Source organism: Stegostoma tigrinum, chromosome 13, assembly GCF_030684315.1.
Source record: "Stegostoma tigrinum isolate sSteTig4 chromosome 13, sSteTig4.hap1, whole genome shotgun sequence".
Classification (NCBI taxonomy): Eukaryota; Metazoa; Chordata; class Chondrichthyes; order Orectolobiformes; family Stegostomatidae; genus Stegostoma; species Stegostoma tigrinum.
In genome coordinates, this window is record NC_081366.1 from 49,022,508 (window position 1) to 49,037,204 (window position 14,697).

Below are 14,697 nucleotides of genomic sequence, written 5' to 3' on the forward strand. Positions count from 1 at the left end.
TTAGTACTTCATCTGAAAGATTACATCTCTGACAGTACAACACACCGTCAATATTCTGCTGTGTTCATCCAGCTCTACACCTTGTTACCTCAATATTCCGCTGATGTGTTCACCTAAATTATGTGTTCATGCAAGCAAATTTGCATATGGTATCATTAACTACCTGTCTCTGAGATAAGATTCCTAAAGAGTATAGAGCCAAACCACACCTTAGCACATTGGTAGTATTTCATAGGAGGCAAAAGAAGAAGCACTGTTTCAAATATTGATCTTCAGGATCAGTCAATGGATAGACAAGTGTGTAAGAGAATCATGAAGGCTATTATTCTGTTTTGATAGACTCAACTACATAGAAAACAAAATTAAGATTTCAGCAAGGAAGAGAGTTTCTGTGAGTATTCCTGGAGTGAAAGCGCATTGCTTTGATCATGCTTTCTTACATTTGAATCATGCAGGAAAGCGTACACTTATATGGTGCGAACATCTTTGCTTAGACAATAATATGGTGCATTAAAGGCAAAAAGTAATAGGTTTGCTGGGAAGCAGACAAAAAGGCCTGAACTTTTCTTACTTATTTCTTTGTTCTGTCATCAGTATTGCGAGCTGAGCAGCTTTTATTTGCCCAACCCAAACTGAGCTTGAGAACATGGTGGTGAACTGTCCTGATCTGTACTAGTTCAGCACTTATGCACTTATACATGTTCACTTATCCAATTTTAAATCATTTTCATCTGGTGACAGTGTAAGCCAGGTTTGTGTGGTGTGTGCTCTGAAGAAGAACCTACAATAACTGTGCTGTAATAGCAAAGAAATTCATGACTATCAACAGAAATTAGAAAAAGAACTTGGGGGACTGTACTGTTGCCAAGAAACAACAATTTCTGGCCTGTATAACAAAGTGTGAAGCTGGATGAACACTGCAGGCCAAGCAGCATCTCAGGAGCACAAAAGCTGATGTTTCGGGCCTAGACCTTTCGAAAGGTCTAGGCCCGAAATGTCAGCTTTTGTGCTCCTGAGATGCTGCTTGGCCTGCTGTGTTCATCCAGCTACAAACTTTGTTATTTTGGATTCTCCAGCATCTACAGTTCCCATTATCTCCGATCACAATTTCTCGCCTGTAGCATTTTTGGCACCAAACCTTCAAAAATTTGATTTAGCCTAAAAGTAGTGAAAATGACATGAAATTAATACCATAAAGTGTGGTATTATGAATGTGTCAAATGTGAAATAGCTGCAGATATAATTATAAATAAACAAAATTAGAATTTCCTTCTATTTTTATTAAAACATTTTTTAAATTGAAAATTTTAAAAAATAAGCAGCTATAGAAATGCCTGCTATCTAACAGCATCATCAATACATGTTTTTGACAATTTTTTTCCAATGATCCTTGTATATAAAATTATTTGCAATCTTACACCTTGATCTAGTGTTGGTTTTTCTTCTATGTTTTTCATTTAAATAATACTTCATATACACAGAATATTTTATATAGTGTTCACTGTGTGTTATGACTACCAGCATGCTATCTCCTTTTCTATTATTTCCAACCCTTCTTCTGATTTAAACAATTTGTTGGGATTTAACACAATTCTGGCATACCTCATCTTGGAGCAGAGTTTTGCTAAATTCCAAGTGATGGCGTTCCATAATTGATGAGCCATGAAGTTTTGCCAGTGGATCCTGTGATCTGTTGGATTTGTGAAATGTAATTAATAAGATTGTCTTTTATAAAAGACATAGTATTCAAAATAAGTGCAATAATACATGCCAACTGCTTTTAGTAATAGTTACTCACTTCATTTGATAGAGGTTGTTTGTTCCTCTATGATCAATGTCATGGCAAAGTGCTGCTGTCACCATGGCTAAAGCTTCTAGATCTGTGTAGTAACGCTTTAGGTTTCCAGTCTAAAAGAAGTTCGCAGAGTAATGTTAATAGGTCGGAACTGTCTGGTATGCAGCAACTCACAAAACAGGACCCATTCATTCAATTTATTTCCTCACTCTTCAGCTAAAAATGTTTTGTGAGAGCAAAAGAGTATCTAGGAACTTAGTGAATAATTGGACAAATCATCTTTTGCCAAACCCGAATTTTTGCTCCACAGTTGGTGACTGTGCTTTTGGCTGTCTCGGTTCTAAGGTCTGGAATTCTATCCTAATTGTCCGCTAACTCCCTCTTTCTTCCTTTAAGACAGTTCTTAAAATCTAAGATAATAAAATGTGAGGCTGGATGAACACAGCAGGCCCAGCAGCATCTCAGGAGCACAAAAGCTGACGTTTCAGGCCTAGACCCCTCTCTGATGAAGGGTCTAGGCCCGAAACGTCAGCTTTTGTGCTCCTGAGATGCTGCTTGGCCTGCTGTGTTCATCCAGCCTCACATTTTATTATCTTAAAATCTACCAGTTTGACAAAGTTTTGTACCATTTATCCAAACACTGCCTTAAGTGATCTGGTATCAAATTTTGCTTTGCTACTTTAAAGGTCCGACGTGAATACAAGTTGACGTTGATGTTGATTGAAGAGTTTTTGTTTAGTGCATTGGTTGTGTAACAAAAATAGAAATTGCTGGAGAAACTCTGCATGTCTGGTAACATCTGTGGAGAGAAAGCAGAGTTACCGCTTCAGGTTCAGTGACTTTTCATCACTGGTTGTGTCATTGTTTAACTAGGTCTTAGTGTACTGTATGTCACATGTTGTGTCACCATGGGGTTGCTCTTTCATTTTTAGCTAAATCTGGTCCTATCCTTCGCATGTTCTTCAGTTATTTTGATTTGATGCAATTTATTCTTGTCACATGTACCTAAGTACAGTGAAAAGTTTTGTCTTGAATACAGTACAGGCAGATCATATCATACAATGTTCATAGGATGATTAAATACGGTGAGGAATACAAAGTTACAGCTACAAAGAAGGCGCGTATAAAGCAAGATTGATATTGAATATGATAAAATGTGAGGCTGGATGAACACAGCAGGCCAAGCAGCATCTCAGGAGCACAAAAGCTGACGTTTCGGGCCTAGACCCTTCATCAGAAGGGTCTCTGATGAAGGGTCTAGGCCCGAAACGTCAGCTTTTGTGCTCCTGAGATGCTGCTTGGCCTGCTGTGTTCATCCAGCCTCACATTTTATCATCTTGGAATCTCCAGCATCTGCAGTTCCCATTATCTTTGATATTGAATATGAAATTTGAGAGTTCCATTCAATAGTCTAATAACAGCAGGGAACAAGCTGTTCTTGAAGCTGTTGGAAAAAAGTTTAAGCTTATGCATGTTTCACCTGATGAAAGAGGTTGGAAGAGATTATAGTCGGATTGAGAGGGATTTTTGATGATGTTATAGAGTAATAGAGTGATACAGCATGGAAGCAGACTCTTCAGTCCAACCAATTCATGCTGAACATAATCCCAAACTGAACTAGTCCAAACTGCTTGCTCCTTGCCCATATTGTTCCAAAATTTTCCTATTCATACATCCATCCAAATATCTTTTAAACTTTGCAATTGTACCTGCATCCATCACTTCATCAGGAAGTTCATTCCACATGCGAACCACGTCTGTGTAAAAAAAAAGCTTCTTAATTCTTTAAATTTCTCTCCTCTCACCTTAAAAATGTGCCCCCTAATCTTGAAATTCCCCATTTTAGGGAAAAGACAACTGCCATCAACTCTATCTATACCTCTCATTATCCCGAGGCAGCGAGAAGTGTACGTCGAATTAATGGGTGGAAGATAGGCTTGAGTGAAGGACTGGGCTGCATTCACAACTGTCTGTGGTTTCTTACAGTTCTGAGCAGAGTAGTTGCTTTACCAAGCCATAATGCATCCACATAGAATGTTTTGTATAGTGTATCTATAAAAGTTAGTGAGAGTCTTATGAACAGGCCAAATATCCTTAGCTTCCTGAAGAAGAAGAGGCATTGTTGTGCCTTCTTGACCGTCACATCAATGTGGGTGGTCCAGGACAGATTGTTGGTGATTGTCACTCCTAGGAGCTTCACGCTCTTGACCATTTCCATCTCAGCTCCATTGATGTAGATAGGGATGTGTACTCCTCCTTGTTTCCTGAAGTCAGTGATCAGCCTTTTAGATTTGCTGGCTCTGAGGGAGAAATTGGTTTCTTTACACCATGCCATCACGCACTCCAGATAGTTTCCCGTATTCTGTCTTAGAATTATTTGATACCCAGCCTACCGTGGTGGTGTCACCAGCAAACCTGTAGATGAGGTTTGGATGAAATTTGGCCACACAGTCATGGGTGTACAGGAATTACAATAAGGGGTTGAGAATGCACCCTTGCTGGGTGCTGGTGTTCAGGATTATCGTGGAGAAGGTTCTGTTGCCTACTCTCATTGATTGCAGTCAAGAAGTTGAGGATCCTGTTGCAGAGGGCGGAGCAGAGACCAATGTCTTGAAGTTTGGAGATTAGTTTGATTGGGATTACAGTGCTGAAGGTCCAACTGTGATCAATGAGAAGATGCAGCACTTTACAACATTTAAAAGACATTTGAATGGATTCATGATAATGGCAAAGAGTGAGGGATGTGTTTTACCATGAAGCTACTTTTTGCGGTGGAATCTAATTCTGATCTGTCCAAGTAACAGCAGCTTCCAATAGTTGCCCACGTTATGAGCTGATGGATCTCTTTTGAATCTATTGCATTTAGCACGGTGTATTACTATGAAAATCAGTGGAAGTTGTGTGCTTTCTGAGGACTAAATAACATTTCCACAGGGAATGTGTATTAGTCATTCTCATATCTTTGCCACCAAACTGTAGATTGGTACAAGCTGGAATCAGCTAGGTTTATTCCCTTCTGTTGGTTTTCTCATGAACTGCCACAATCTCAATTTTGCATCTTTATCCTTCAGGAGTCACCCACTCTGTAGTGCAGTGCTACCAAGTTACTCGGTGTTAGGCAGTGAAACTCTCCGTTCAGAGTGCATCTGTCACCTTGTTATCCCTGGTCCTTCTTCAAATAGTATTCAACATAAAGTTACATTGATTTATCAGCTAAGGGAGGATAATAGATGATAGACAGTAGGAGGTTACTTTACTTATGATGACATTAGACGTCATGGGGCCTGGAATCAATTTTGGGAACCCTCAGTGCTACGCACTTCCAACAGTGCCACAACCTCTAATGGGATAAAACATACCCAGGGATGGTGATGGAAGTGCCTTGGGTGTTGGCGAAAAGGCATAGTTCATAGAGGAGACAACAAAATGTACATCAAAGAATTACTAATAGTAAAGGTTCACCATTGAATGTGGATATCATTTTGTACTCACTGTGTATAACAAACAATCATTTAAGCAGAAATCCATGAGATTGATAGCCAATGCCCTCCTGAGAGGCAAATTGACTATTTTACTAGTATAGTGATGTGAGGTGACCCTTGTTTCACACATTTATTCAGTGTTAAAGCTGAGTCCCAGGTCTTAGGGAAAATGGCAGTTTTATTGAGGCAAGGACAGCTTCAGGATACAGATAAGTTTACTGATTTGCTCAGGGACCAGGGAGAGAACTGATTTCACCCCTGGATCTGCAAGTTCTGGCTGGGATCCAGACTTGTTAAATGAGCCTGGCGTCTGGGCGTGGAACCTGCTTAGCAAGAAGCAGGTGCTCACTAACTGCACAAAAAGTGAGCAAACTGGGGCTTGCAGCCTGCATGAAACGTCAGACTCAGTTTGCACCAATCACCAATCGCCGATAATGTCAGGGTTAATGTCTCCCTTCAGAATTCCAAGACTGATTAATTTAATTCAGGTTTGAAGACTATGTAGGAATAAGCAGAGTAATTAAAACTGCTTCAGAGATAATGGGAACTGCAGATGCTGGAGGATCCAAGATAATAAAGTGTGAAGATGGATGAACACAGCAGGCCAAGCAGCATCTCAGGAGCACAAAAGCTGACGTTTCGGGCCTAGACCCTTCATCAGAGAGAGGGATGGGGTGAGGGTTCTGGAATAAATAGGGAGAGAGGGGGAGGTGGACCAAAGCTGGAGAGAAAAGAAGATAGGTGGAGAGGAGAGTATAGGTGGGGAGGTAGGGAGGGGATAGGTCAGTCCAGGGAAGACGGACAGATCAAGGAGGTGGGATGAGGTTAGTACGTAGGAAATGGTGGTGCGGCTTGGGTTGAGAGGAAGGGATGGGTGAGAGGAAGAACAGGTTAGGGAGACAGAGAAAGGTTGGACTGGTTTTGGGATGCAGTGGGTGGAGGGGAAGAGCTGGGCTGGTTTTGGGATGCAGTGGGGGGAGGGGAAGAACTGGGCTGGTTTAGGGATGCGGTGGGGGAAGGGGAGATTTTGAAGCTGGTGAAGTCCACATTGATACCATTGGGCTGCAGGGTTCCCAAGCGGAATATGAGTTGCTGTTCCTGCAACCTTCGGGTGGCATCATTGTGGCACTGCAGGAGGCCCATGATGGACATGCCATCGAAAGAATGGGAGGGGGAGTTGAAATGGTTCGCGACTGGGAGGTGCAGTTGTTTATTGCGAACCGAGCGGAGGTGTTCTGCAAAGCGGTCCCCAAGCCTCCGCTTGGTTTCCCCAATGTAGAGGAGGCCACACCGGGTACAATGGATACAGTATACCACATTGGCAGATGTGCAGGTGAACCTCTGCTTAATATGGAAAGTCATCTTGGGGCCTGGGATAGGGGTGAGGGAGGAGGTGTGGGGGCAAGTGTAGCACTTCCTGCGCTTGCAGGGGAAGGTGCCGGGTGTGGTGGGGTTGGAGGGCAGTGTGGAGCGAACAAGGGAGTCAAGGAGAGAGTGGTCTCTCCGGAAAGCAGACAAGGGTGGGGATGGAAAAATGTCTTGGGTGGTGGGGTCGGATTGTAGATGGCGGAAGTGTCGGAGGATAATGCGTTGTATCCGGAGGTTGGTGGGGTGGTGTGTGAGATCGAGGGGGATCCTCTTTGGGCAGTTGTGGTGGGGGCGGGGTGTGAGGGATGTGTTGCGGGAAATGCGGGAGACGCGGTCAAGGGCGTTCTCGACCACTGTGGGGGGAAATTTGCGGTCCTTGAAGAACTTGGACATCTGGGATTTGCAGGAGTGGAATGCCTCATCCTGGGAGCAGAAGCGGCAGAAGCGGAGGAATTGGGAATAGGGGATGGAATTTTTGCACAAGGGCGGGTGGGAGGAGGTGTATTCTAGGTAGCTGTGGGAGTCGGTGGGCTTTAAATGGACATCAGTTACAAGCTGTATCAGTGATGATGGGAACTGCAGATGCTGGAGAATCCAAGACAACAAAATGTGAGGCTGGGAGAACACAGCAGGCCCAGCAGCATCCCAGGAGCACAAAAGCTGACATTTCAGGCCTAGTCCCCCCATCAGAGAGGGGGTCTGATGGGGGGTCTAGGCCCGAAACGTCAGCTTTTGTGCTCCTGGGATGCTGCTGGGCCTGCTGTGTTCATCCAGCCTCACATTTTGTTGTCTTGTATCAGTTACAAGCTGGTTGCCTTAGATGGAGACTGAGAAGTCCAGGAAGGAAAGGGATGTGTTGGAGATGGCCCAGGTGAACTTGAGGTTGGGGTAGAAGGTGTTTCCGGAGAAACCACTCTCTCTGTGACTCCCTTGTTCAATCCACACCGCCCTCCAACCCCACCACACCCGGCACCTTCCCCTGCAAGCGCAGGAAGTGCTACACTTGCCCCCACACCTCCTCCCTCACCCCTATCCCAGGCCCCAAGATGACTTTCCATATTAAGCAGAGGTTCACCTGCGCATCTGCCAATGTGGTATACTGTATCCATTGTACCCGGTGTGGCCTCCTCTACATTGGGGAAACCAAGCGGAGGCTTGGGGACCACTTTTCAGAACACCTCCGCTCGGTTCGCAATAAACTGCACCTCCCAGTTGTGAACCATTTCAACTCCCCCTCCCATTCTTTCGATGACATGTCCATCATGGGCCTCCTGCAGTGCCACAATGATGCTACCCGAAGGTTGCAGGAACAGCAACTCATATTCTGCTTGGGAACCCTGCAGCCCAATGGTATCAATATGGACTTCACCAGCTTCAAAATCTCCCCTTCCCCCACCGCATCCCTAAACCAGCCCAGTTCTTCCCCTCCCCCCACTGCATCCCAAAACCAGCCCAGCCTGTCTCTGCCTCCCTAACCTGTTCTTCCTCTCACCCATCCCTTCCACCCACCCCAAGCCACACCTCCATCTCCTACCTACTAGCCTCATCCCACCTCCTTGACCTGTCCGTCTTCCCTGGACTGACCTATCCCCTCCTTACCTCCCCACCTATACTCTCCTCTCCACCTATCTTCTTTTCTCTCCATCTTCGGTCCACCTCCCCCTCTCTCCCTATTTATTCCAGAACCCTCACCCCATCCCCCTCTCTGATGAAGGGTCTAGGCCCGAAACATCAGCTTTTGTGCTCCTGGGATGCTGCTTGGCCTGCTGTGTTCATCCAGCTTCATACTTTATTATCTTAATTAAAACTGCTACTTGTGTCTTTGCAGAGAGCCAATATAGACACTGATAGGCTGAAAGACCTGCTTATGTGCTATAACCATTCCATGAATTCAAACAATTTCACCTGGAAAACTAAAAAGGTAAGTTCCTACCATAAGCAGTGAAAACATGGTTTGCCCAACGTTGAACCCATGGCGCCAATTGTGATAAGTGATTTTTCTGTATCCTTTACTTAGAGAATAAATGAAACGGACTAATACCTGTAACATGACAAAAAAAATTGTTTCTACTTAACTCTAAATACAACATTAGTTTTGAGATGAGTTATTCATCAAACTAGTTACAATTGTTCATATTTCTGTTCATACTTTCAAAAACACCAAGTTATCTTGTATTCAAATGTAAATTTCTAAAGCAATCCTTACATTTCAATGGCAACTTCAGGCTTTCAGAACTTTGTTTCCTTTTTTTGACAAGAAAAACATTGCTGGTGTCAAAACAGGGAAGGAACATCATTGAGAATAGTGATCAGAGATAATGGGAACTGCAGATGCTGGAGAATCCAAGAGTTGAAAATCCCAAAACCAGTCCAACCTGTCTCTGCCTCCCTAACCTGTTCTTCCACTCACCCATCCCTTCCTCCCACCCCAAGCCGCACCTCCATCTCCTACCTACTAACCTCATCCCACCTCCTTGACCTGTCCGTCTTCCCTGGACTGACCTATCCCCTCCCTACCTCCCCACCTATACTCACCTCTCCACCTACCTACTTTTTTCTCCATCTTCGGTCCGCCTCCCCCTCTCTCCCTATTTATTCCAGAACCCTCACCCCATCCCCCTCTCTGATGAAGGGTCTAGGCCCGAAACGTCAGCTTTTGTGCTCCTGAGATGCTGCTGGGCCTGCTGTGCTCACCCAGCCTGACATTTCATTATTATGTTGAAAATAGTGATTAGGATCAGATTCTGGATTGCCTGCTTGTATCTGTGTCCCCAGAAATTTTCACCATTAATTACAAGGGTGAGGGTAACAAGCCCACAAACTGTGCTCCCAAAATTGCTGGCTCTTTTTCAAGACATTTAAGGCCTAACCTTCATCTCATCCCTGAAATTTTACTTGAATCAGACAGGTATTTGCAGCAGACAAGATGTTAGTTCTTCAGAGGATTCATAAACTGGTGTAGAAACAGTGAGCCATTTAATAACACTGGTAATCTTTGAACAGCTCATGAAATAAAATCTCCCTTTACAAAAAAATGCCTTTCATACATTCCCATAAAACTGTCAATCAAACATAAGCAGTGAAAGTTCCATAAGCACTTAAAGTTATCTACATAAATAAATAGATATTTAAAAAGATCAAAGAAATAGAAACTTATTAAAAGCTCATAAAACTATCAAACAAAGCAAACAGCCCTCTTCAAACTGTCCAAACACCACCTCTACCATCCCCAAGGAATGCATTAGTCATTCTTACAGGTCAGCCAAGCATTCATCATGCTACTTCTCAGGATGGAAAAACAATGTGCAAGCATTAACAAAGTAGAGGCAAGATCCCAGAGTAAGGAAAATTCCATTTCTCTGATTGCTACATGAAGATCTGGCCTTACAAATCAGAAATATTTCAATAGCTCTGAAGCATGCTGAGATATTCTTTTTCTTTAGATCGTTCTTTAGATGCAAGTCAGATTTCTGCTTACGGTCTAACCATATTCCTGAGTTAGGAATCACTATGTAATTGTGGCATATTCCCAACTAATTCTCTTTTGTGTCACTAAGAAAAATAAAACAAAGTGTTAGAGACAAGACCACATTTCTAGCACCAAAATATATTTAAGGAAATATAAATAGGGACCTTGTCAGATTGAGCCTTCAGAAGTTAAAGGATCAGGCAGATATGATGGAATCCTAGAGCATGCCTCTTCATTCTATTGTTAGTATTTGGGCTCAGTAACCAATTCTACCACTATGTGGAGCTGGCAGTAATGAATAATAAGCAAGAAAAATATTTGCTGAGCAACTTTACTTGCATTTAAATTAGGCAGTATGGAGTGATTCATACTTTTGGAGAAGGGAAGAGAACCAACACTGGGTTTTGCAATGGTGGTAGGCCTCACTACCTACTTTCCCTGTTGCTTCTCTTGAAGAATTTCCTGATCTCGGATGGTGAACAAAGGAAAAACAGCTACATTCAAGAAACCTCTTTAGTAGAGATATAAAAGAATACATTATATTGCCGGAAAATCTTAAATTTATGAAGAGTACAGAGTGAATTACTACAACCTTGATTATATAAGACCACAAGACATAGGAGCTGAATAAAGCCATTCGGCCTATTGAGTCTGCACTGTTGTTTGATCATAGCTAATATGTTTCTGACCCACATTGTTCTGTCTTTTCCACGTAATCCTTGATTCCCTTACTAATCAAAACACCTATCTACCTCTGTCTTAAAGACACTCAATGACTTGGCCTTGAGAGTCCTCTGCAACAATCAGTTCCACCGATTAACCATCCACTGGCTGAAGAAATTCCTCTTGTCTTAGGTCTAAATAGTTGACCCTTCACTCAGAGGCTATGCACTTGGGTCCTAATCTTCTTTATTAGTGGAAATATCTTCCCCACATCCACTCTATCCACCCCTCTCATTATTCCAAAAGTTTCAATGAGATCCCTCCCTCATCCTTCTAAACTTTATCAAGTACAAACCTAAAGTGTTCAACTGTTCCTCATATGACAAGCTCTTCTTCCCTGGGATCATCTTTGTAAACCTCCTCTGGATCTCCTTCACTACCAGCACATCCTTCCTTAGATATGGGGCACAAACCTGCTCATAATATTCAAATTATGTCAGACCAGAGCCCTGTATAACCTCAACAGTACATTTCTGTTTTTGTCCAGATCATTAACGTATGACGTGAATAGTCATGGTCCAAATACAGACCGTCGTGGAACTCCACAAGTCGCCAGCTGCCATCCAAAAAAGATGTCTTTATCCCCATTTTCTTCCTGTCAGCCAATCCTCTTTTCTTGCATATACCTACTCCCTAGCACAATGGGCTCTGAACTTACTTAGCAGCCTACCCACTGTACGTCACTTTGTCAAAGGCTTCTGGGAATCCAAATAGATTCACATCTACTGGTTGTCCTTTGTCTAACTATCTTGTTACTCCCTCAAAGAATTCTAATAGATTTGTCAGGCATGTCCTTCACTTGACAAAGTCAAGCTGACTCAGGCCTATTTTACCATGCACTTTCAAGCACTCTGCAATCTCATCCTTAATAATTGACTCTAAAATCTTGTCAGTGACTGCAGTCAGGCTAACTGGCCAATAGTTTCCTATCTTTCACCTCCATCCCTTCTTTAAAAGGGTGCTACATCAGCCATTTTCCAGTCCTCTGAGACACTTCCTGACTCCAGTGATTTTTGAAAAATCACCACTAAAGCCTCTACAATCTCCTCAGCTATCTCCTTCAGATCGCTGGGAGGTAGTCCATCTGATCCAGGTGACATATCCACCTCGAGGTCTTTCAGCTTCCCCAGCACCACCTTCTTAGTGTTGGCACTACATTCACCTTTGCCCTGAATCTCTTGAAGTTCTGGCAGGCTGCTGGTGTCTCCCACTATGAAGTGAGTATCCAGTTCCTCTGCTACTTTGTTCCCCATTACTACTTCTCCAGCCATTAAAAACTTATTTTCTTTAGATGTTGTCTACTGCTTTTTACAGGCTTCCCAATCTTCTGATTTCCCACTAATCTTGACCACATTGTATAATTTTTCTTTTGCATTTATGCTGTCCCTGGCTTCCCTTGTCAGGAACGGATGCCTTGTCCTCCCCCTAATATGTTTCTTGTTCCTTGGGATGAATTTTTGTGCCTCCCAAAAAGCCCCCAGAAACTCCTGCCATTGCTGCTTCACCATCTTCCCTGCCAAGCCCATCAACTCTGGCCTGCTCCTTCTTCGTGTCTTTGTTGTAACATTTCCTCAATTGTAATACTGTTACATTTGAATCCATCTTCTCCCTCTCAAACTGCAGGGTGAATTCTACTATATTATGGTCACTGCCTTCTAAGGGGTTTCTTCATCTTAAGCTCCCTAATCACCTGCCTCATTACACATCATCAAATACAGAATTGCCTGTTGCCCAGTGGGCTGTACCACAAGCTGCTTCAAAATGTGATAGATATTCCAGGTGTTCCTTTTCCTTATGTCCACTACCAACTTGATTTTCACAGTCCACCTGTATATTAAAGCCCAGCCCTTCCCCACGGTTATTGTAAAAGCTCCTTCCTTACTTGCCTTTTCTGTCTCCTGATTTATTTCCTTCCCGGCATTCTACTACTGCTCGGTTGTCTGGACATAATTCCCATTAGGAATTTTTCCATTTACAGTTCCTTCTATGAAAACTACAGTTATTTTTAAGTCTTTTTGACATTATTAATCTCATTGTTTTTGGGTGTTCTAACTCATCAACATCCTTAATTACAGAATGCCAGTCAGAAAATACATCCTTTTCTTCTTATACTGAAAATAGTAGACAATACGGATGGCATTTTAACAGCGATGGTGCAAAAGCCTTACTGAGGTACAAAGGTTATAATCTACTAAAACACACACCCCTGCAGAATGCGAGATAACAAGGTGTAGAGCTGGATGAGCACAGCAGGCCAAGCAGCATCAGAAGAGCAGGAAGGCTGATGTTTTGGGCCTAGACCCTTTTTCAGAAGAAGGGTCTAGGCCTGAAATGCCAGCCTTCCGGCTCTTCTGATGCTGCTTGGCCTGCTGTGTTCATCTAGTTCAACACCTTGTTATCACAGATTCTCCAGCATCTGCAGTTCCTACTATCTCTCTCCTGCAGAATGCATTGACTTTTTGCACATTGCACAAAGCCCATGATATACACATCAATAGAATGGAATATGGCAGCGTTATTTTTATCAAATTTAATTGGTTTACAGTGTAAACAGATAAAATGACTCACTGCCTGTGGTATATGGAACTTATCTACCACACCAAGTTCGTAATACATCTGTATTCCACATTTCACAAGATCCAAAGGAGACCATTCAAAATCACAAAAGTGAAACTCATAGATTTCTGCTTCCTCAGCATCTAGAAGTTCTTCAGCCTTTAAAAAAAAGACAAAAATAAGTGTTAATAATAATAATAATTAGCAACTTGGTAGAATTTCTGAGCATCTCACAACCCAGATTTAGATCTATACTTCACTGTTGCTGAGTCTAAAACTGGAACTCCCTTCCTAAGAGCAATGTGCACTCCAAGAATGGTAGCAAACCAAGAGGGTCAGCCACCACCACTGTCTCCAGGGCAGTTAGTGATATGCAAAAAATGATGACCTAGCCAGCAATGCCCATATACCATGAACAAATAAATAAAAATGATCAAATATATAGAAGTGACAGTTATATTCATTTTTAGAAGATCTTTCCATCTCCATATGGATTTTGAGATCATCTCATTGAGCCAAGGAGGGTATGTGAGGGTATGAGGTATTAGGGTTTGTCAAGTTTAACATTTTCTAAAATACCGAAGACAAAATCCCAGAGAACTGAATTGGGACTTCTAAACACTGTACCTCAGCATTAAACTATCCCCATAGTCACCTCTGCTCTAGTTTTTGGGTCAGTGGGCTTGATTCCATTCTGTAACTATTCGCATGGAACAGAAATTGAACCTAGAGAAACTTCTTAACTGAGTTTGAGAATCTGAAACTTGGATACAGGCACAAGATGGCTTCTCGGTGCAAGTTAGCACAACAAAAATGGCTTCTAGCCTGGGAATTGTAAATTCTGCTAGAGCTGCATAAATAATGCAGTGATGATAAGATAATGCAGTACTAACCATTCTAACTGACCTTCGGTTGCAAAGGTTGTGGCACTGTGTGGTGAGATAAAAAGCAACCTAAGTGTTGTGACTTAAGTCGTTTACCAGTTAATATTATTGGATTAAGTAACTGTCAATGAAGCAATATCACATGTTGATTGGTAATTGTTTGAATACACTATGCGATCACGCCATGTACCCTGCTTTAAGAAAAGTGTAGAAATATCTGCATTAAGTTGTGTGTGCAGCTCCTCCGAGGAATACTGAAGTGCTCAACTTCTGTGTTTCCGGATGATCTGTACACAGCTGTATGAAGAAATAAAGAGTAAAGTCTTAAACAGCCAGACTGATTGCAAGTGCTCATTGACCAATCACGGAATTGAGAGACCCCGCCGGGGTCGAGATTTTCATCTGGTTCCATGACTCGGA

At 42.6% G+C, this 14,697-nt stretch overlaps 1 protein-coding gene across 5 annotated transcripts in view; it reads right to left on the bottom strand.

The window, feature by feature from the left end:
• The window catches only part of pde6a (phosphodiesterase 6A, cGMP-specific, rod, alpha), a 61,536-nt gene that overhangs the window by 16,503 nt on the left and 30,336 nt on the right, over positions 1–14,697 (bottom strand). For 4 of the 5 annotated variants that reach the window (XM_048542965.1, XM_048542962.1, XM_048542961.1 and 1 more), the window contains 4 exons: positions 13,406–13,552; positions 8,579–8,686; positions 1,799–1,908; positions 1,603–1,690 (listed from right to left, as the gene is read on the bottom strand). In XM_048542965.1, coding sequence (XP_048398922.1) covers positions 1,603–1,690; positions 1,799–1,908; positions 8,579–8,686; positions 13,406–13,552 — 453 coding nt within the window. The remainder of the gene's footprint in view (positions 1–1,602; positions 1,691–1,798; positions 1,909–8,578; positions 8,687–13,405; positions 13,553–14,697) is intronic. The other variant, XM_048542963.1, reaches the window with a different exon arrangement.